We start from the raw sequence: 21,884 nt of genomic DNA on the forward strand, positions 1-21,884 counted from the left end.
ATCCCAGCTTTGAAAATTTTCTCCCATTCATTAAGACATCAAAAAGCAGCTGATCAGAGAGTGACAACAGAAATGCTCTTCAACCATTTCTTCACTGCTAAATTAAATGGTGAAGCAAAGCTGTAAACAGATGAAGAGGGTCAAAGTAACAAAATGACTGAACAAAAAAATAGAAAAGCAAAGGGACATTATATCCTGCAATCTCATCAGTATTAAAACTGAAACCATATATAATGAAATATCAAAAGGTATCAACTGACTTTTATTGGTACGTCACACTACAACTTATCTGATAAAAGCCACTGGAGGTTCTCTTCATTTCTCCCATTCCCTGGTACATTACCTCTGGCAAATATCTGCCGCTCTAGGTTTGTCAGACTGGCAGTGCTTCTAGTTCTAAGAAAGGCAAGAGGGTTGCCTGACAGAGAAAGAAAGGTCTAGTTAGAAAGAAAAAAGGTTCAACTCATCCAGGCAAACTGAGAACAGAAAAGGACTTTTTTTCTGACCGACAGCAAGGAAAGAAATGACAGATGAAGATGAGTGTAACAAAGGGTGAGATGTCACATTTCCAATTTTACTTCTATACTGTTAATATCTATTAATGGTATTTTGGTAGTCACTAATGTTCTTACTCCTGACTGGACACAGCCTGGATCCTATGCACCAATGAGTCTATCCTCCTCCCAATGATAGCTAACAGCTTTGTAAATCAAGTGATTATGCAGTTTTTTTTCCTGCCCTGGTACTGTTAATTCTGCTTGAGAAGATGCCTCAGATGAGGGTCTGGCCAGGTAGAGGGAAAGTTGTTTGGCCCAGTCATTCAGCAGGTAAGTAAAAGACTCTCAGCCCTTTCAATGGTTTTATCAGACAGGGGGGAAAAACAACAGAAGGGTCAGCCTTAAACTCAAGGTTTGTTTTCATTATAGTAAAGCGATGTCTGTCCCTCAAATCCTGCAGATAGTTGACAATTTTATTTAATTGTGGAATATATCTTTTTGCTTTAGTTGTCTTAACTTGAACAACAAATAGCATTGTAGATAAATCATCCACCAGCTTGCATCAACTTTTCACTTTTGTCTTGGATCAATAAACATTTCATTTATCAAGGTTTGAGGTATAAAATCTCAAGCATACTACTTCATTTAAATACTATGCATTGGAGATACCCAAACTGTATTACAACATGCCGACCAATCAGCACCCCTTTTCTCATGCAGTATAAATTGTTACCGTTGAAATTTGGCTACCCTGATGAGTGCAAGATGAAAAGCTTCAACAGTATGCCTCTTTTTCCAGCAATAATCAAGGAGTTTTGAAATGTTTTATTTGTTTCATAGCAGATTCAGTGATTTAAGTAATACCCTGTAATCAAGTGGTTTGCAATGCTGATTGTTTACAATTTATGTCTTTAATAAGTCTGATTAATACACAAGACATCATGACATAGTGCTTCTTCCATGAGAAGGGTAGGAATAGGACATGCATAACTCCTAATGAGTAATCTACACGTGTTTTATCAGACACTGGGGAAATGGGTCTTGAGGTGCACTGAACTATTGGTTTTTAATGCTGCACATCAGAGAAAAATCTAAATGAAGTCAAAACCTGTGATAACAGAATGACTTTTGGTATAACATCAGAAGTTATACTCCCGGTCTCTACTGAGAACACACCGACCTTAGCTCAGGTTTGTTTGTACATCTATAAACCTGCTCTCAGCTGTGTGCTTAGATACAGAAGCCTAACTCTGGATTGTAACTTGGGCTGAAAAGATATTAATTAAAAAGACAGCCTTCCATGCAATTATTATTGAAAACGTAAGTGTTTCATCTATTACCCCAAAATGACACTTTTTACACTACTTTTTAAGTTCCAATAATGTAGTGTCTTGCAGCACAGAATAGTTCTACCTCAGCAGTTAAAGCAGAAACAGGTTGCTTTGGTACTCTTTACAAGCCTGGCATCTTTTATCAGATCACAGCAGCAATAAAGGAAAGACCTTCATGTCATATGTTCACAGATTAACTACTGCTGGCAAGCAGACATCCAATAACAAGAAAGGAAATAGACTTGGAATTTAATGTCTCTGTTAAAGTGTCTGAAAGAATTTCACATAGAATGAATTGCTTTAATGTCCACCAACGACTGTGGTTTCAGCAAATCTAATTGCCATTTTGCGCATAGCAAAGAGGCGAAAGGCCAGCTGGCCTTTTCTTGGTGACGTTGGTGAAGGCAGAAACGTTGAAGACGACACTGGGAGAACCCTCTGCTATTTTTTTTCTAAATTGTGCCATTAGACCTTTAGAAATCAACCAGGTATGTAGTCAAGGGAGAACTCTGGAGCAAGCCACATTGCCAGGCCGGCTTGATCGAGCGGAACAGTGGTTAGCACTGTTGCCTCAGTGCCAGGGACCCGGTTTCGTTTACTGGCTTGGGTCACTGCCTGTGTGGAGTCGGCACATTCTCCCCGTGTCTGCGTGGGTTTTCTATGGGTTCCGGTTTCCTCCCACAGTCCGAAAGACGTGCTGGTTAGGTGCATTGGCCATGCTACATTCTCCCAGTGTGCCCAAACAGGTAGGTGGGTGGGTGCGTGCATGAGTGAAAGTCATCCTCCTGGCCTCAAGGAGTGATGTCAAGGTATTTAACTTAAGACGCTTTCCTTCAGCTGCCTAATTTCTCAAGGCCTGGGGAACTTGGCAGGTGACAGGTAAACCTGCAAGACAGGTTAAATAAGAGAGTAACAGTCCGTGAAAATATTTAAAATTGGTTATCCACTCCTTGTCCCGCCTTCATTAAAGCTGGAAGTGGACAGCTTGGGGTCTGGTCTCACATCTTTAAAATTTTAACCTTTGACCTGATCCCAACACCAGGATGTCAAAATATGGTCCTATAGCTCCAGATATGACCAAGTCTTTTTTCAAAGCTCCATTTACCCAGTCAGACCTATACTTGACTCTGGTCCCAATTACATGGTTGACCCTTAATGACTTCAGGGCAACTATAGATAATCACTAAACGCTGCCTCCAGTGTCACCAAGAACATTTTTTTTTAAAGTTCATTTTTTTTGACTAAACCTGCTGCATTCTCCCCAAAGGTGCAAAGCCATGGATCGAGAGACTGACTGTTGACTGATTGCGATGCAAGCAAATCAATGGGGAACTGGATCTGCAGTACACTTATGGAACATATTGAAAACAAGACTTCAAGGCCCAGTTTAAACTGACAGAATAAGACCATTAATGTGAATGATGGCAAGGTCAAAGTAAAGATCCATGGTACTTGATATTGATTTAAAGATTTAAGGATGTGAGGGCAGAGTTAATGGAATAAAAATGAGTGATGGGTGGATAAAGATAATTTCAATTACAATAAAAGAAACAACAACAATATTGAGGAAAAAGCAATTTCAATAGTTTTACGATCACGTGAACAAACCCAGTAGGTATCAAAGCATCAACCAAATTTCAAACAATACCAAATTCACAAAAACCATAGCCATATTACAAATTATATTAAACTGTGCATCTGCTCTAAGAGTAAACAATGCTGTTTTTCATTTAACTTTCATAATTGATAAATATTGAAATGTACAAAACCACTTAAATTATAATTAAATGAGGGAAATCTAAGGTAGTCTCCCTTTTTTGTAAGAAAATAAGTTTTACCCTAATCCTTTAAAAAAAAGTCAATGTTATCATTGGCGCAAAGAGCATCAAGTAGGCTTCTCTGGTGATGACAATTATAAGAACTGACCTCTATTTGTCCCCTAGGTTGGGCAGTATAACTTCAAAGCTGCCCAAGGGCCATTTTGGGAACCCATTCCATAGACTCAAAGAAAATAAGAATAAAGCAGTTATTTTCTTTGATTAAAAAGAGGATTACTTTGAAGGTTCTCTCTTTCTAAATGTTGTTGGGTATTTTACACTACACCACAAGCTTCTTCAGATACTCACCAACTGACCAAGTGTTATTGTTTCAACTTATAGTCAAAGTTCTTTAACTTCAACTAAAACAAACAGATCAGCAGGTTCTGTTACTAATAAAGCGCAAAGTTGAAATTATTTTGGGCTTACAGGAGGAAGCTCGAGACTGTTTTTTCAGGAGGTAGGGTGGGAAAGAGAAAGGGAGTTTATGCTAAAGGCAAACTGTTCCCAACAAGTCTCTGGTAATGAGACTGCATGGAATCCTTCATCTTTAGTAAAAGCATATTTCTTCTTCGAGATTCACTTCACCAAATAGCATTACATTGCTCAAATGAAGCAGTTTAACACTTGAATTGTCTATTAATTCTTAAAATGGCTGGTCAACAAGCCTGGGATTTTCAGATATCAAACAGATGAAATTGTACTATTTCCATCTCTTATGATAAAACTGCACTCCACAAAAGTATATCTGGGATTTTATCCTAAATGTCCTTCATATGACCACACATTTTCTATTATTAACATTCACAGCAGAAATTGGTTCTAGGCTTCTAAACCATTTAAAAGTTTTTAGAATTCTAAAAATATCTTATGTTTCTGGCCATTACACAGTATGGAAAATTCCCTACATTCCTGAGGTGATGACAGCATGATTTGAAGGCAACTTTTCGACCCATGCTTCCATCCAGCGAACCTTGCTCCACTAGTTATAACTTTACTGCATTCACCATTAAAATCCTCCAGCCCACAATAACTATATGTTCAGTTAGGAGCATGCATGCAACCTGCAATGGTGACTGTGGATCATGCAAAGGTGATCTCTCAGTCAGCTTGCGAGGCAGTGCACTTAAACAGCAGGTAACATAGACAAGCTTCATCATTTCAATTTTTGTGGTTAACGTTTACAATAATTAAACTGCCTCTTTGATGTACTTACTCTGTCCAAGCATTAATGGATCGAGATAGATTCCTGTCCTCCACTGAGATGTTCCTGGACCCTCCCTTTCTTCCTTCTTACAGTAATCAGCAATCCAGGAAGCTTTTGTCCTCTTATATTGCTCTGTAATACAACATAGAGAACAATAATAACAAGTTGGGAATGGGGTTTATGCTCTCAGATTTAATTACATCATGGTCTAACTTCATTGATTACATGATGCTTTTGTGCACTGTGTAATATTGAACTGTGCACATCAGAGGATGCAGAACTGATCTACAAGTCAGCTGATCTCAGCTGGCATCATCTCTTTCTCGTAGACCCATTGAGGAAGACTAATTCAAGAAATAGAGAACACGTCTCTCCCCTGAGAACAGGGAAGTAGTCTCAAAATAAAGAGCCAAAAATTGGTAACATGACAGAAACAGAAAATGTTGGAAACAGCAGGTCAGTTAACATATGTGGGGAGATTCTTCATCAGAACTCTATGTTCTTCAAGTCATCCTCCAATGGGGACGGTGGGATAACAAGGGCACCCAATGCCATTATGAAAGTATGATAGTGATGCACAGAAGCAGATTTCACATTGTTAGGTCTAAAAGTGCCTTATTTGCACACGGAGAAACCCAGACATCGCCACTTTCACACAGCTAACCAGCAATCTCATTGCCACTCCTGATATTTTCCCTTCAAAGATTAGCTGTATAATTTATCCCAAAATGAATATATTCTAGCCTCTTTTCCTGCCCTGCCTTACCACTGAAAGTCGTCTCACAACACCAGGTTAAAGTCCAGGTTGGACTTTAACATGGTGTTGTGAGGCTTCTTACTGTGTTTACCCCAGTCCAATGCCGGCATTTCAACCCAATAACCGCCGAAACCAGTCTCTCCATTTGGTCAATATTACATGGTATTGGTCATCCGAATTTATCCTTCCCTCTCTCCCAAGGTGCAAATATGCCAACACATATGCTCTGCCTCCCTACGCCTTGGCTGTGTCCAATAAAGGTTGACCACAATGCCTCCTACCCTAATTCACGTCTCCAAGGATGTTAACTTCTCATCTTTTCCCATATTACCTTCCTCTTCCAAGTTACAATCTTTCAAAATCCTAACACAATTCCAACTAATTACTATTTCCCAATTCACCTCCTGATCTTTCCTTCCAATGCCACCTTGGTGACACTCTGCACATTAAACCTCGGCTACTCACTTTATTAAGTGTCTTTCTGCGTCATCCATTTTAGCAGCTGGCCAATTAACCTGATTCTTTCAGTATAACTTTACTATAGGTTGATATGGAGCAGTGGCTCTTGTCCTGTGCAGGGGCGAGCCGGTACAGCATGTAGATCAAACGCTCCAGTAATTTTCAACACTGACTAAGGGCCCAACCAAAAGAATATGGATAATCCTCAAATTAAGGGCAATGAACAACTGCATTTTGATGAAATGCTTGCACTAGACCAGCCCAGCCCAGTACTGCCAAAGGTTCCATACCCATCAAGACAGATGTGATGTTGATGTCAAGTCGTTGCTTTGCCTGCAGGTCCAATTTAAGGCGCGGTGGATGCATTCGGCTGGCTGCCTGCTGCTGCCAGTTCAGAAAAGAAGTCCAAGGCTCAGCAAAAGGTTCCCAGCCTGGAAAGTGATAACATGGCAAAAATAATGGTACATTAATTTCATGAATGCATACTGCTTAATACTTCAACACTTGATCTATTATATTGAGCTCGCCTTAGGACATCTCCATGCAGTGTGACAGGTGTGCCACCCCAGTCAAACTCCCCACCTGCCACTGTCCCCAGAGCCCCCGGCCACTTCCGACCACGAGAGCCCCTTGGAGCTCATCTCCCCGGGGAAGTGAAAAAACAATAATAGTGGTATCTCACCGGCGTCGAGGCTTCCCACTTATTCTACACCTTTCATGAGTCTTCACACTGCCAGATTACAGTCAAGTTCAACAAGGGTGTTAAGGATTAAAACTTAAATCAAGTTAACAGCTTTGCAGAGTTCTATTTCCGCCTGTCATTTTGACTCACAGACCATGTTTGGGTCTATTAGTGCATGGTTGGGCTACTGGATATTGTACGGAGAGAAGGTGGGCCATGTACAGGGAAAGGAAAACTGATGCAGGCAACCAGTTTTACTTCTTTATAATATGGCACTGATGTGGCTACAGAAATGCCTACTGCATACAGATGCAAAAGGAAAGCCGTGGATGGCACAGTGGTACAGTGGTCAGCACTGGTGCCTCACATTGCCAACGACCTGGGTTCGATTCCTGGCTTGGGTCACTGTCTGTGCGGAGTCTGCACATTCTCCCCGTGTCTACGTGGGTTTCCTCCGGGCGCTCCGGTTTCCTCCCACAGTCCGAAAGATGTGCTGGTTTGGTGCATTGGCCATGCTAAATTCTCCCTCAGTGTACCCAAACAGGCACCGGAGTGTGGCGACTAGGGGATTTTCAAAATAACTTCATCGCAGTGTTAATGTAAGCCGACTTGTGACACTAATAAATAAACTTTTTAAAAATTTAATTTAAAGTATACCTTTCATACCTGAAAGGATGTCCAAAATAGAACAACCAGAATTACTGTACAGTCAGTTTTGGTATGTACATAAACATAACAATCATAACAGTTGCCAAAACAGCATTTGAAATTCAGGCTCAGCTGTTTTTTGGCAATGTTGCTTTGCGGGGAGACGGGGGGTTGTCAGTGAGGCTCACTGATCTCTATCTATACAAATATTAGACAAGTATACTGTGTCACATTTCTGTAGCAACAGTAATAATCACAAACAAACCAGTCTCAAAACTTAAAGGCGCTTAAAACAAAGCAACAAGCATTTCAGTTCCCAAAGTTAAAATAAAATACATTTCCATAGCTGAGACCTGTATGAATAGATCACTTGTACTTCTCCCAATGGAGCTCTCCCTCACAACCCCCACTCTCGCCTGAAGGACTGAAGTGGGCAGAGTTCCACTGCTTTCAGCAAAACTTTAGTTGGCCACTTAAGTGGGCAATCTACATATGAGAGTCTAGACAATGAGCACTGGCAGATTATTTAACTCTTGCAAATCGGCCTGTACCAATTGCTACATTTTCCAGCAGGAGTCAGTGGGCAACCATGGGAATCAGGGTGCTAAGCTCAACACTGCTCTTGAAACTTGCCATCTCAGCAGAGAATGGGGTCAAAGCCAGGGTCTCTTGATCTGCACAGTTCAATTCCACACTGGTTTGGTCCCGTCTGCAGGAAACAGGAAGCTTAATTGCACATGGTTGAAGGTTCCCAAGTCTTAGCTTTGCCTATCAGTGTCTAAACTCTCTGCATTTATGTACAACATGAAGAATTGAGCGAGTCATCCTGTATGAATTTCCTAATAATTTGGGCCAAGGTTTAAATATAACGGGATGCGTCAAACATCCTACTGACCAAAGACGATCAGGCATCAGACAAACTTTAATTTGTACAGCTCATCTTAAACAGAAATGCTTCAAAATTAAGATCAAGTAACACCATATACTGCTGCATTTCTATGACTAACTGGATCTCAACCCTTCAGATTAACCCAATTTCAGAGCAATGCTGTCCTAAATGGCCAGCACCACAGCAATATGGTCTGGAAATAATACATTCTGAATACAGAAACCTTTTCTTTAAAAAAAAAATCAAGCAACACTACTACTCTGTTCTTTGTGCAGAGATTTGGCCACTACTGAAAGACCTTGTTGTCTGTGTATAGACATTAAGTCTTTGGTGTTAGAAAATCCTATCCAGCAGTCTGTTAGCTAATATGCTACGTCAGCCAGAAAATCAAAAGGACGGACACAAAAAGTAGCATGTCCCATGCTCCACTGTATTGTGATTTAAATGATTCCAATGAACTCTGGGGTTGGGGTGGGGGGGGTACTAGGACAGTGTGGAAATTGACATTAAACAAAGCAAAATCTCCCACAGAACAAGGCAAAAGGTTTTAAAATTTGCAGCAATGATGATCGCTGATAGATTTGATCACGACTTTTTCGAAAGTGGATTAAAAATTTGTCCAATTTGATATGTTCCTAGCATTATCCATACCACTCTCAACGGTGAAAATTCAATTAAAAGGCAGCAATGCACATATTGATGACACTGCGCTGAAAAGTCAAGCTGTTTAACATTTGCACACGATTCGGGACATTATATCCACAGAACATTGTCGAAGCAACAACAAAGGGATTATTAAAGCGGTAGGTCCCTCACCCCTAAAAAACCAACTGGTGAAAATTAAAACTTTTTAAAAAGTCTAGAAATTCACACCACGTCAGTCAGCATTAGACAGAAAGAAGAGGCATATGTTCCCAAGAACGCTTTGGCATTCCTGTGCAACAACATTTTACCCAAAGGATTCAAACACAGGCAGACTTGCTGTGTGTTTCCAACATTTACTCCTTTGTTTCCAGTTTGCATGCTTTTCCAACATCTCAAGTGTTGAGCACAGGAGATGATGTGGCACATACCCACACTTAAATTCTGAGTTAGTTTTTAGCCCCATCTAGTGGTTTTTATAACTTGTACAGATTTACACAATCTCCTGCCTTGTCGTTATACATGCATTTTAGTCTAGTGGTCACTTGGGCATAATAGTGTAAAGGCTTTCTCTTGTGGGTCATTTGCTCCACTGCATTAGTGTATTTGCAGTGTCTAAAGTTCATTTATAAAGCTTCTTTCCCTCTTGCAAGTTGTCACGGTGCAATCTGTGCAAGTGTAAACGGTATATCTGCTGTTAACAAAATGAAAAATTAAAATTAACCTGAATTTGAGCTCTCTGAAAAATGAAGAGGGTTAATATAGAATAAATCCAGGATTAGATAGGAAGGCCCATCATATTTTCAAATTGGACATATCTGGAACTTTGTCCAATAAAACACACATTCTTCCCCACAAGCCTGCACCTTGAGCACGATTTCTTTCTCCTAGCCTTGTGCAATTTTAATATTTAGGATCTCACCTGACAACTCGCGGTTGTAGTAATCTCCGGAAAGGGTAAAATTGGCGGAGCCTTCTGGGCTCGCCCCGACTCTCTGCAGGAAGTACAGTCCTAAAACACAGAAGAAAACCCAATCACCCAATTGTGACCTGACTCAGTGTAACGCTATGGGCAGGAGTTCAAGAATACCTCGTGTTATTCCAGAATCTGTACTAACCAAAGTTGTTAGCCTTGACCTCAAAATCCACTACATACTGAAATAATTTTCATGCCTTAAGCACACATAACCTTCCTTCTGTAATGACTAAATCATATTTCTGTTAACTGTGCTGATGTGCACCATAAGTAAACTGTTGGAATATTATATTTAGCTGATGCTTTGACAAGCCCCGACTTACTTTGTTTTTGGTTTAATTCCTTATCTTTTTAAAAAATTCTTTTAACGGAATGTGAGCATTGCTGTTTAAGCCAACAGTTACTGCCCATGCATATCTGCCATTGAGAAGGTGATAGTGAGCCACCTTTCTGACCCACTGCAGTGTATGTGGTGATGGTACATCCACACTGCTGTTAGGGAGGGAATTCAAGGATCTTAACCCAGTGACGATGAAAGAGCAGCAGCACATTTCCAAGTGCCTTGAAAAGGGAACTTGAAGACGACTGTCTTCCCAGGCACCAGCAACCACTTTTCTTCTAGGTGATTGAGGTTGTAGGCTTGAAAGGTGAACAACAAAGTCTTGGTGAGCTGCAGTGCATCCAGCAAATGGTATACACTGCTGTCACGGTACATCAATGGTGGAGGAAGTGAGTCTTTAAAATGGTGGGCAGGGAGCCTATTCCGTGGATGGTTTTTCCCAAATGGTTTCATATTTTGAGAGCACTGTTGGAACTGCACTCATCTTAGCAAGTGGATTGCAGAGGTTCAAGGTGGCAACTCACCAACACTTTCTCAACAGTTATTAGGGATGGGCAATAAATGCTGGCCTTGCCAGTGATGCCCACATTCCATGAACGAAGTGGGGAGGACTCCAACACATGCTGACCTGTGTCTTGCAGATGGTGGAAAGGCTTTGGGGAGTTAGGTGGTGAGTTACACGTTGCAGAATACTCAGCACCTGACTTGCTCTTGGGTAGCCATAGTATTTGTATGGCTGGTACAGTTAAGTTTCTGGTTAATGGCTAACGTACATTACAGAAAGAGGTGGATTTGGTGATGGCAATGCCGTACATTGTTGAAAGGGGAACTTGGTGACGGCAATGCTGTTAAGTGTCATGGGGAGTAGGTAGTTACAGACTCTCTTTTGTTGGAAACAGTTTTTCTCTGGCACTTGAGTAGCACAAATGTTACTTGGCAAAATCAGCACAAGTCTGCATATTGTCCAGGTCTAGCTGCATGTGGGCACAGACTGCTTCATTATCTGAGGAGTTGTAACTGGAATTGAATAACCGCAATCATCACCGAGCAGACCTTGGACAGTGCCCTGAAGAACTCCTACCACGATGTGCTGGGACTGACATAACTGACCTCCAACAATCATTACATCTACCTTTGTGGGAGGTATGATGACAGCCAGGGGAGAATTTTCCCCCAATCCCCATTGACTTCTATTTTATTTGGGTACAGTGGTGCCACACTCATTAAATGCTACCTTGATGAAAAGGGCAGTCAACTCTCACCTGACCTCAGGAATTTAACTCTTTTGCTCATGTCCGGATCAAGGTTTTAATGAGTGGAGCTCAAACTGAGCAGGTTATTGGTGAGAAAGTGACATTTGATAACACTGCTTACAACTCCTTCACTTTGCTGATGATTGAGAGTAGATTGACAGGGGGCGGGGGGTATAATTGGCTGGATTGGATTTGTCCTGTTTTCTGTAGACAGGACGTATCATGGCAATTTTCCACTTTGTTGGAACAGTTTAGAGGAGTGGTTAATTCTGGACCGCAAATCTTCAGTAGTACAGCCGAGATTTTGTTAGGGTCCATATAGCCCTTTGCAGTATCCTGTGCGCTCAGCTGTTTCTTGACATCATGTGGAGTTTATCAAAATGACTGAGGCCTGGCTTTTGCAGCCCACTATGTTTCTTCCACTGGTGGTCAACACAGAAGACTACTGATTCATCAGCTGAGGGAAGGTGGTAGGTGGCAATCAGCAGGAGGTTTCCTTGCTTATGTCTGATCTCATGCCACACATCCTCAAGATATCTAAAGTCAATTTTCAGGACTTCCAGGTCCACCTCCCTCCTGAGTTTTTTGCTCTGAGCTCCAGCCGCCGCCTCTGATGGATTTATCCTTCTGGTCATATCCAGGGAGACTGATGGAGAGGTCAGGTGTGTTGACTGGACGGTGGCACAGTGGTTAGCACTGCTGCCTCAGTGCCAGGGACCCGGGTTCGATCCCAGGCTTGAGACACTGTCTGTGCAGAGTCTGCACATTCTCCCCATGTCTGCGTGGGCTTCCTCTGGGTGTTCCGGTTTCCTCCCACAGTCCAAAGATGTGCGGGTTAGGTGGATTGGCCATGCCAAATTGACCCTTAGTGTCGGGGGATTAGCAGGGTAAATGTGTGGGGTTATGGGGATAGGGCCTGGGTGGGATTGTGGTTGGTGCAGACTTAATGGGCTGAATGGTCTCCTTCTGCATTGTAGGGATTCTATGATTCTATATGATTCTGCGAATACGGTTAATTGAGGCTGTTGCTTAAATAGCCTGTGGGACAGCATCCCAATGTTGGAACAAGTTTCCATATGCTACTGAGGAGGTCTTTGCAAGGTTGATTGGGCTGAGTGTGCCTTTGCTGTACCTAGGCCAATGCTGCATTATCCACCCAGTTTTGATTTTATCATTATCGCAGAGGTTTAACACAACTGTACGGTTTGCTAGGCCAGCTGAGGAAGCGGTTAAGAGTCAACTACATGTAGGTTTGGCTGGGGAAGGATAGCAGAAATTCCTTCCCTGAAGGACATTAGATATTTTTTTTTTACAACAATCCAGTCGTTTCATGGTAATCTTTACTGATGTTAGTTTTTTAACCAAATTTATTTAATTAACAGGCGAGGTGGTGGTACTGTCACTGAACTGGTAATCCAGAGAACAGGCTGATGCTCTGGTTTCAAATCCCACCATGGCAGACGATGAAATTGCTAATTTTTCTTATTGAAATTGAATTCAATAAAAATATCTGGAAATAAAAATCGAATGATAACCTCGAAATCATTGCCGATTGTCATAAAACCCATCTGGTTTACTAATGTCCTTTAGGGGAGGAAATCTGCCATCCTTACCTGATCTGGCCTGTGACTCCTGATCCATAGCAACGTGGTTGACTCTTATAAAGCAAGCCACTCAGTGCATGGGCAATTAGGGATGGGCAATAAATGCTGACCCAGCACAGCCAATGAATAACATAATTAATTGAATCTAAGTTCCCTAGTTTCCGTAGTGGGATGTGAACCTTTGTCTCCACATTGCCAATCCAGTAACATAATCACAATGCTACATTGGGTCAGATCATGTGAGATGAATGGACGATGGCCGCATGCTTTATGGCGAGCTTGCTAAAGACCAGCAAGTCACCCATGTAAGGGCATCTGCAAACGAAACGCAAGGACAAAGGAAATGACAAGATGGTGGAAAAGAAAGCATGCTGAAAGAAAAAAAAACATTAGTTGATCTCGGGCCAATGCTAATCCATCTGTACCAGCTGCGGAAGGGACTGCCACTCACAAATCAACCTGTACAGCCACAGCAGATGATGCTCTATCCAAACGGGACATACACCCTAGGTGGACTCCATTATCTTCTAAGATGGACGGATGCCACCACCACCGCTAAACCAGATGGTACCTTTATCAACTTGGTCACTAAGCTCAGTTTCAACTGGTATGCCTAGGAAACCTACTTGAAAAGGTAAGCTCAGCAAGAGGTACATCGCAATCCATGCAGTCATCAATCAGGCAGATACAGATGCTCTCAGCTTTCACCTCAATCCCAGAGATCAGCAACGCTGTGCCTGTTCCACGACCATTGCTGCTGCTTGCTGTTGCATTTGCTGACACTGGTTCAGCATTCTTGAACAGCCAGGTGGCAGCCTGATTCAGTTGGCCTGCGCAATTAGAAACAAAACAGAAATAAAGTTATCGCGTGCAAAGGACATTAGCGGCTTTGTTACTGAGAACTGGAGAATTTTACCATTTGTTGCAAACAAGAGGATGTCAAATGCAAGGTTTTACTTGAATTACCACAGGGCACACTGGATAGTGACCAAGAACATGAACCCTGGCTGATCTGGCTTTCACTATTTCCTTGCTGAAATCAGTACAGCATAGTCTAGGAATCAAACTTGGAATCTTCTGGTCTGTCGTCCCAAATTCAGCCATTAACAATCTGAATTGCAGTGTCACAAGCTGGGCTTCGGTAATGAAGCAAAAACATTTTGTTTTGCTCCGTACAAAGGGAAACCCATTAATTTCCCTCTTTTAGTGTGTCCAATCCACACACCAAATTTGGTCAATAGGGTAAGTGGGAAAATTACATCCAAGACTTTGCCAGGGCTGCTTCAGGGCAACAGCCAAAGTACTCACATCGCTGGCAGATGGGACATGTTGCTCTGATGGGGGAATGCTGCAGAGGGAAGCAGGAAGACGTTGGAGTTATGAGAACAGATGAACATTCTGGTCTTCTGCTTGATTAATCTTATGAAATGCGGGAGTATTTTTGTAGAACATTCCCCCCCCCCCCCCAGGGAGAAGCAGGATGGGGGTATTTCATGACACAGTAGGTTGTAAATGGGCTGTGAAAGGAATGGGGAGAATAGCCTTTTTGAATTCTACACCCTAAATTCTAATTCCCCAGGACTCAGCTGCAGTGGCCTGTCTTAATGCTCCACTATGCAAGCTATTCAATAAAGGCTCTGTGCTGGGAAAAGGAAACAAGCCAAACAAGCCTACCACATTTTCCACTTCGATTTTTTTGGTAATTTATTGCTCCTTTGAAATGGTTCAGAGTTGTTCGCCATCTAGTCACAGATTTCTGGAATTTTTAGCCTTTAAGGCAAAAGCCCCTGATAAACGTCGTTTAATAAACTATTCACTCTTACGGTGAGCGACAAAATCATTCCATTAGCTAGGCTTTTAACTTTCCATCTCTGACAAATTATTTTTCAGAACCATTTTTCCTTCCAAGAATAGCAGCGCAACCAAAAATGAACGAATCACGCATAAGAAAGTAGCTGAAGTGCTGCGGGGAGAATTATAAAATCATCCTCGTGTGTCTTCTACCTTTGCTTAGCAGCAGTGCGCTGCGACAATCTTCCAGACTGAACCCAAGGTCTTGGAGTCGATCCAGCTGCAATTCTGTACGAAAAAAGTAGTAACAAAGCTGATGTATAATTAAAGTCAACAATCCCTGCATTCCACATTAGAGTTAAAGACAATTTAAACATTGTAATTAAACATCCATATGATTCAAAGACCACACAGAAATCACCCCCACAGCAAAATTCCAATACTTCTCTCCTGTTAACGTGACGATGTGTGGCAATGCTGCTACAATGGATTACCATGATGTGGAGATGCCGGCGTTGGGCTGGGGTAAACACGGTAAGAAGTCTCACAACACCAGGTTAAAGTCCAACAGGTTTATTTGGTAGCATGAGCCACTCGCTTTCGGAGCGCTGCTCCTTCATCAGGTGAGTGGGGATTTCAGTTCACAAACAGGGCATATAAAGACACAAACTCAATTTACAAGATAATGGTTGGAATGCGAGTCTTTACAGGTAATCAAGTCTTAAAGGTACAGACAATGTGAGTGGAGAGAGGGTTAAACACAGGTTAAAGAGATGTGCATTGTCTCCAGCCAGGACAGTTAGTGAGATTTTGCAAGCCCAGGCAAGTCGTGGGGGGGTTACAGATAGTGTGACATGAACCCAAGATCCTGGTTGAGGCCATCCTCATGTGTGCGGAACTCGGCTATCAATCTCTGCTCAGCGACTCTGCGCTGTCGTGTGTTGTGAAGGCCGCCTTGGAGAACGCTTACCCGAAGATCAGAGGGCCGAATGCCCGTGACCGCTTACACAACATACACTTGCAACTCGACCAACATTGTCTACCTGATACGCCGCAGGAAAGGATGTCCCGAGGCATGGTATATTGGGGAGACCATGCAGACGCTACGACAATGGATGAATGAACACCGCCCGACAATCACCAGGCAAGAGTGTTCTCTTCCTGTTGGGGAACACTTCAGTGGTCACGGACATTCGGCCTCTGATCTTCGGGTGAGCGTTCTCCAAGGCAGCCTTCACAACACACGACAGCGCAGAATCACTGAGCAGAAACTGATAGCCAAGTTCCGCACACATGAGGACGGCCTCAACCGGGATCTTGGGTTCATGTCACACTATCTGTAACCCCCACGACTTGCCCGGGCTTGCAAAATCTCACTAACTGTCCTGTCTGGAGACAATACACATCTCTTTAACCTGTGTTTAACCCTCTCTCCACTCACATTGTCTGTACCTTTAAGACTTGATTACCTGTAAAGACTCGCATTCCAACCATTATTTTGTAAATTGAGTTTGTGTCTTTATATGCCCTGTTTGTGAACTGAAATTCCACTCACCTGATGAAGGAGCAGCGCTCCGAAAGTTAGTGGCTTGTGCTACCAAATAAACCTGTTGTTGTGAGACTTCGTACAATGGGTTACGTCAGTATATTTTCACTAAATTCTAATCAATGTTAGGTGTCCTGAGATGCTGCACCTTGATTGGTTTTAAATGAGAATGCTTGTTTCAAAACAACTGAGTCCAGATTGGAATTTTGCCCCACTTTTAAACCTGAAGCTTTCCTGTACACTATCAAGTGAACAGAACAAAATCCACTTGCTTTGGCACTGATTCAAAGTACTAAGACACTCTGGAATTCCTCAATTACAGGAGTTTATGCCAGAAACTTGTATGAGCAGGGCATTCTTTTATGAGACATTCATGAAGTCTTGTGAATTAGAGTGCAATGACTTGATGGGATGGCTGAGCCACCTTTTGACCATGGGTTTAAACCCAGCCCGGAGTGATGTAATGAAAAGTTACCCTCTCAATTGCCTTGAATTAAATGACTAGGGCAATTTAAATTCTGTTTCAAATACATTAAATTCATAAAACTAAGCAGTCCATACAACTTAGTATTAACTGGCAATCTCATTCAGAAAGGCAAGAAAAGTGACCGATTTGGAAAATAGATATCTTACATTGGTGAAGGAAATGCTCAACTGAGCTACCGGTGTGATATAATGGGAATTTAATCTGTGAAATATACTGTGAACATTAGGAAATCTTAAAAAAAGGATTTCTTTCCCTCGGCATCAAAACTCTTACGTGAGTTTGCCGTTTAAAAGTCAATACTTTTACCTGCATGACCTGATAGGGTTCCTCCGTATCCCCACTTCTGAATTTCCATTGTGTGATTTCAAGAAGAAATTAGATATCACTCTTGGGCCCAAAGGATTCAAGGGGGAAGACGGGATCACAATATAGAATTTGATGATTAGCCATAATCAAAATGAATGGGAGAGCAGGCTCAGAGGGTCAAATGTTTTGCAGCCAGCTTGCTATCCGTTCTGGTGCTTGTCCACAGACTCCACATGTTCTGATCTTAATCATGAATCTGCTGTGAAATATCTTATAAAAGGCCTTTGAAAATCCAAGTATACACTACCTAATTCGTGCCTACTCTTTATTCTTGTCTATGCTTTATTCTTTCCGACTCTTACATCTTCAAAAATTCATTAGGATTGATGAAGCATTACTTTTTTTTTAGAATTTTATGCTGATTACTCTGTTATATATTGCATTTTAGAGATGTTTCTATTACATCTTTGAATAAAGATTCCATGATCTTTTCTGCTGCTGTCATTAAACTAACTGGTCTGTAGTTCCTCAGACTTGTACTATTTATATGAAGGAAATATATATAGGACCAACTTTAGTTGTCCATCAATTATTTGGCACTATTCCCCCTTTTAATGAATTACAATGTATATATAGATATATCTATATATATATAATTATGAATATGCTGGCTCTTTAACTGCTTTTCATATGCGCAGAAGTAATCCACCTGGTCTGGGATATTTTACTCCCTACCAGTATGAATAGTTTGTCAACTACTTCCCTCCTTACTATCTTAAAAGACCTTGTATCTTTTTTTGACCTCTTAGCCTAATATCATGAGCACCTTGGTGGTTGCCCTGGTAAAAACTGAAGCAAAATGTTCTATATTTCTGCTATTCCACTGTCCTATGGACCAACCATCTTATGAATCCTTCAGTAGTCCTATCCTGATCCTTATTTTCCTTTTGCTTTTTTCTGTGTCTGTAGAAGTTATTATTTTTTATTTCCTTGATTATTTAACTTTGCTGTTCCTTTTTGCTTTCCTAATTTTTTTATTTTACTCCCTTCCTAACCTCTTGGTATTTCCCTTTCACATCTTCACATTTATTATCTATGTACCAAGTCCATGCCCTTTTCTTTTAGTTTCAATTTTGCCCTCATTTCTACTTATCAATGGTGTTTCACTCTTGGCTAATTTGCTCTTGATTTTTAGTAGAATATATTTCTCCTGAACTCTACTGACCACCATTTTAAATATTTCCCACTGCTGCCCTATCTCTTCATTTGTCATTTTGTTTTTTTACTTTGCCTTCTGTGGTTCTATTCTCATCTCCTCAAAACTGTAAATAGTTAATGGAATAGACATGCTAATGAGTGATTATAGGCTATGATTCACCTGCAACATCAGTAGTCATGTGCCAGAGTCTCCGTGCAGAAGACGGGCAACTCTTAAGAGAGATGTGCCTTCTCAATAACCCATCTTGTACATAGTATGTGTAGTATAAATAAACCAGTTTTAAGTAAATATCAGTGCTTGGCCACAGTTCCTCTCCATAAAATATTAGGCCTTGCATGTCATTGAAAATAATTAAGCTTGTTCCAATTTATTTGATTATTCTAGTCCTCATTATTTTAAGATGATTACCTACATGGTCCCCCATACTTGCCTCTCTTGTCTTATCTGGTTAGTTTACCATTATTAAGTCCAGCAATGATTTTGAACTGCTTACAAGAGTCCTGAACAGACTGTAAAAATGCCATTCCTTTAAGTCTAATTGCTAAAGTTATGTCTAATTGGTACAGTGACTTCAATTCCCCTTCTTCCTTCCCCATCTTTTTAAAATATATCAGATCCTGCAATCATTAACTAAAGTAGTTCTGGACAAGTGGTTAATCTGCATGACAACTAAATTTCTCTTGGACCCAGCGTCACTGTTATGTATACGAACAAGGCAGTCAATTTAAACACAGCAAGGTCTTACAAAGAGCAATTAGATTAATGAACAGTTAATCTATTTTTGGTGATAGGATCATAGAATCCCTACAGTGCAGAAAGAGGCCATTCTGCCCATTGAGCCTGCACCGACAACAATCCCACCCAGGCCCGATCGCTGTAACCCCATGTATTTACCCTGCTAATCTCCCTGACGCTAAGGGGCAATTTAGCATGGCCAATCCACCTAGCCCGCACATCTCTGGACTGTGGGAGGAAACTGGAGCACCTGGAGGAAACCCACGCAGACACGGGGAGAACGTACAAACTCCACACAGACAGTTACCCGAAGCTGGAATTGAACCCGGGTCCCTGGCGCTGTGAGGTAGCAGTGCTAACTACTGCCTAAGCAGAGAGGGTGAATGTTAAGACAGAAGAAATATTAATGTACTTCTGAAAATCTTTTGTGTCTAAAAGAGGGGGCAGCAGGCACCTCGCTTTAATGTGTTATCTGAAAGAAGGCATCTTCTACAATGCAGCGATATAATAAAGTTCCTGTTTGGATTAGTAGGTGCTCAAATCCTTTCAATTGCTGGTCACATAACTTTCTAAATAAATAGCCTGCCGCATAAAAGCTGCATTTTCTAGTAAGTGCCCTCAGATTAGTCTCTGAATGTCCTTTCATTCCTCTGTTCTTTACTTACCAAGGACAGGATCCATCTGGTGTTTCGTTGTCTCTTTTTTCCCAGATCCTGCTTTTGAGCTACCCGCCAAACGAACCGAGCTGGTGCTTCCATTCACTGTGTCAGGATCAGGCACAATGGGCATTGCAGTGGTTTGCTTAGGAAAAGACTTCACAATTGCCAGGAACAGCTGGACATCATTGTATGACAGTCTGATGTCAAGGGCAGAGAACTGAATCTGTAGCACAAAAGGAGATGAAAGGACAGATCAGAATGGATAAAATCAGAACAGATGTGAATGGTCCCCTCCTGTGTTTTGTCATTCAATAGTTGTATTCTATGTATCCAATAGTCTTCTCACTACTTTTGACTACAGCAAAAATGACAATAGTGCAAAGATACAAATAGAAAATAGCCCTGGAACCACTCGGTTCACCTCCCCATTGTTGTGGTTGTTCATAGAATTTGGTGCATTGAAGGAGACCAACTGACCCCCTCACACCTTTGCTCTTCAAAGGCAGCTTTCTACTTAATTCAATTTCCCAGGGTCGGGATTACAGGTGGGGAGGGGTGGTGACAGTGCAGGGTCACTGTGTATGCACCAATCTCAGCACTGGCATAGTAGCGCATGCAGTGGCCTGCTCAGTGCTATGCTGCTGGCCTCTCGGACGGGAATAGGCCCTACCCACTGCTTTTAAGGAGGATTCATACCAGTGCACTCAACAGTGCACAGAGTGTGGGAGATTCATTTTAAAACTCCCACTGAAAAAAACAGCATGATTTACTCATTTTCACGCAAATTCGACACTTAGAATGTTTTTCTTTTAGGAGATTCGCCCCCTCTATGTTCTAATGGCCTTCAGACAAAAAAAATCTTGTAAGGCTTTTGTTATTCTAGTGATAATTCTGAGTTTATGCCTCATTTTTACTGACTTGCCAATGAGCGGAACATTGCTGTATTTATTTTTTTTGGGGTGTGGGTGTCACTCAAGACCTGCATTTGCTGCTCCCCCCTAATTGTTGTAGAGAAGGTAAGGTGGAAGATTTGCTGTACCATGTCTATCCAAGCCTAGAAGGCTTTGAAATATTGACAGGGTTGGGTTCATGGCCTTTCAACCTTCCCTTCTTGCTCTTCAGCAATTTGACTGGATTAACAGAAGAAATTTTGCGTGAAGATCAGCACACCATACGTGATTTGTTTGCCCAGTGAAACTAACGGGCACACTGCTTTTAATTTAATAATAATAATTTTAAATTCCATAAAGAGTTTTAATTTGAACAACCGAATCCATAGTTTTGATTATACCAGCAAAAGATTATACCAGTGAGGGAAAGACTATCGAACAGAATACTGTCATGCAGAAAGTGCCTGCCCGTCATTTAACTGGCCATTGGCATGAACTGGGCTGCCAGGATTCAGTTCTACAAATCGACTGGGCGCTGGTTACTTTTCTGCTCCCTCAGATTATTTAACAATTTTGAAGTGTAGATGAATGTTTCACTGTCTGTTGATGCAAGTATGGCGTGCTATTAGAACCTCAAAGATCTGAAATATTGTAAAGGTCAGTAATAGAAAATTACATCTTCTACAATGAATGTTAATGAGAAGGACTATGGCACCCAGTTTGCTTTCAGCCTTGACATTACAGTAACCCAGTACCACAGTTTGTTTTATGGTTGCTTAATTTAGATAAATAAATATGTACGGTAGTTGCGCAAAACATAAGCTCAACATACATCAAGGACTTGATTTGTGGAAGAATAACACAAGTTTTAAAAAACTTCGTTTCTATTTTTTCTCTCCCCCACACTGGAGACCTTTAGCTTCAGTTGCATGAACTTTGGCTGCCCTCCAGTACATCACACTCAAGTGGCCATTCTTCATGTGTGAGCTTAGACAGTGCACAGAGCTGCTCAAAGCATTGCCTCACTGTGGCAACTCCATTGAGAATAAGCTAATCTTGTCTTAATCTTTAAAAGCTGAACAAACCTGCAAGTAATCATAATGCGTGGCGTAAAAGATGCAGAAACTCAGTTCCTCCCAGCCCCTTCAA

At 41.5% G+C, this 21,884-nt stretch overlaps 1 protein-coding gene across 6 annotated transcripts in view; it reads right to left on the bottom strand.

Annotated features, from left to right (window-relative positions):
* Window positions 1-21,884, bottom strand: part of vps13d (vacuolar protein sorting 13 homolog D) — a 270,660-nt gene that overhangs the window by 144,138 nt on the left and 104,638 nt on the right. For 3 of the 6 annotated variants that reach the window (XM_078239044.1, XM_078239043.1, XM_078239042.1), the window contains exons 33-39: window positions 19,852-20,068; window positions 15,107-15,181; window positions 13,729-13,932; window positions 9,852-9,941; window positions 6,359-6,499; window positions 4,862-4,984; window positions 344-418 (exon numbers count right to left, since the gene is read on the bottom strand). In XM_078239044.1, coding sequence (XP_078095170.1) covers window positions 344-418; window positions 4,862-4,984; window positions 6,359-6,499; window positions 9,852-9,941; window positions 13,729-13,932; window positions 15,107-15,181; window positions 19,852-20,068 — 925 coding nt within the window. The remainder of the gene's footprint in view (window positions 1-343; window positions 419-4,861; window positions 4,985-6,358; window positions 6,500-9,851; window positions 9,942-13,728; window positions 13,933-15,106; window positions 15,182-19,851; window positions 20,069-21,884) is intronic. The other 3 variants (XM_078239047.1, XM_078239046.1, XM_078239045.1) reach the window with 1 other exon arrangement.

Source organism: Mustelus asterias, chromosome 22 (assembly GCF_964213995.1).
Source record: "Mustelus asterias chromosome 22, sMusAst1.hap1.1, whole genome shotgun sequence".
NCBI classification, from domain to species: domain Eukaryota; kingdom Metazoa; phylum Chordata; class Chondrichthyes; order Carcharhiniformes; family Triakidae; genus Mustelus; species Mustelus asterias.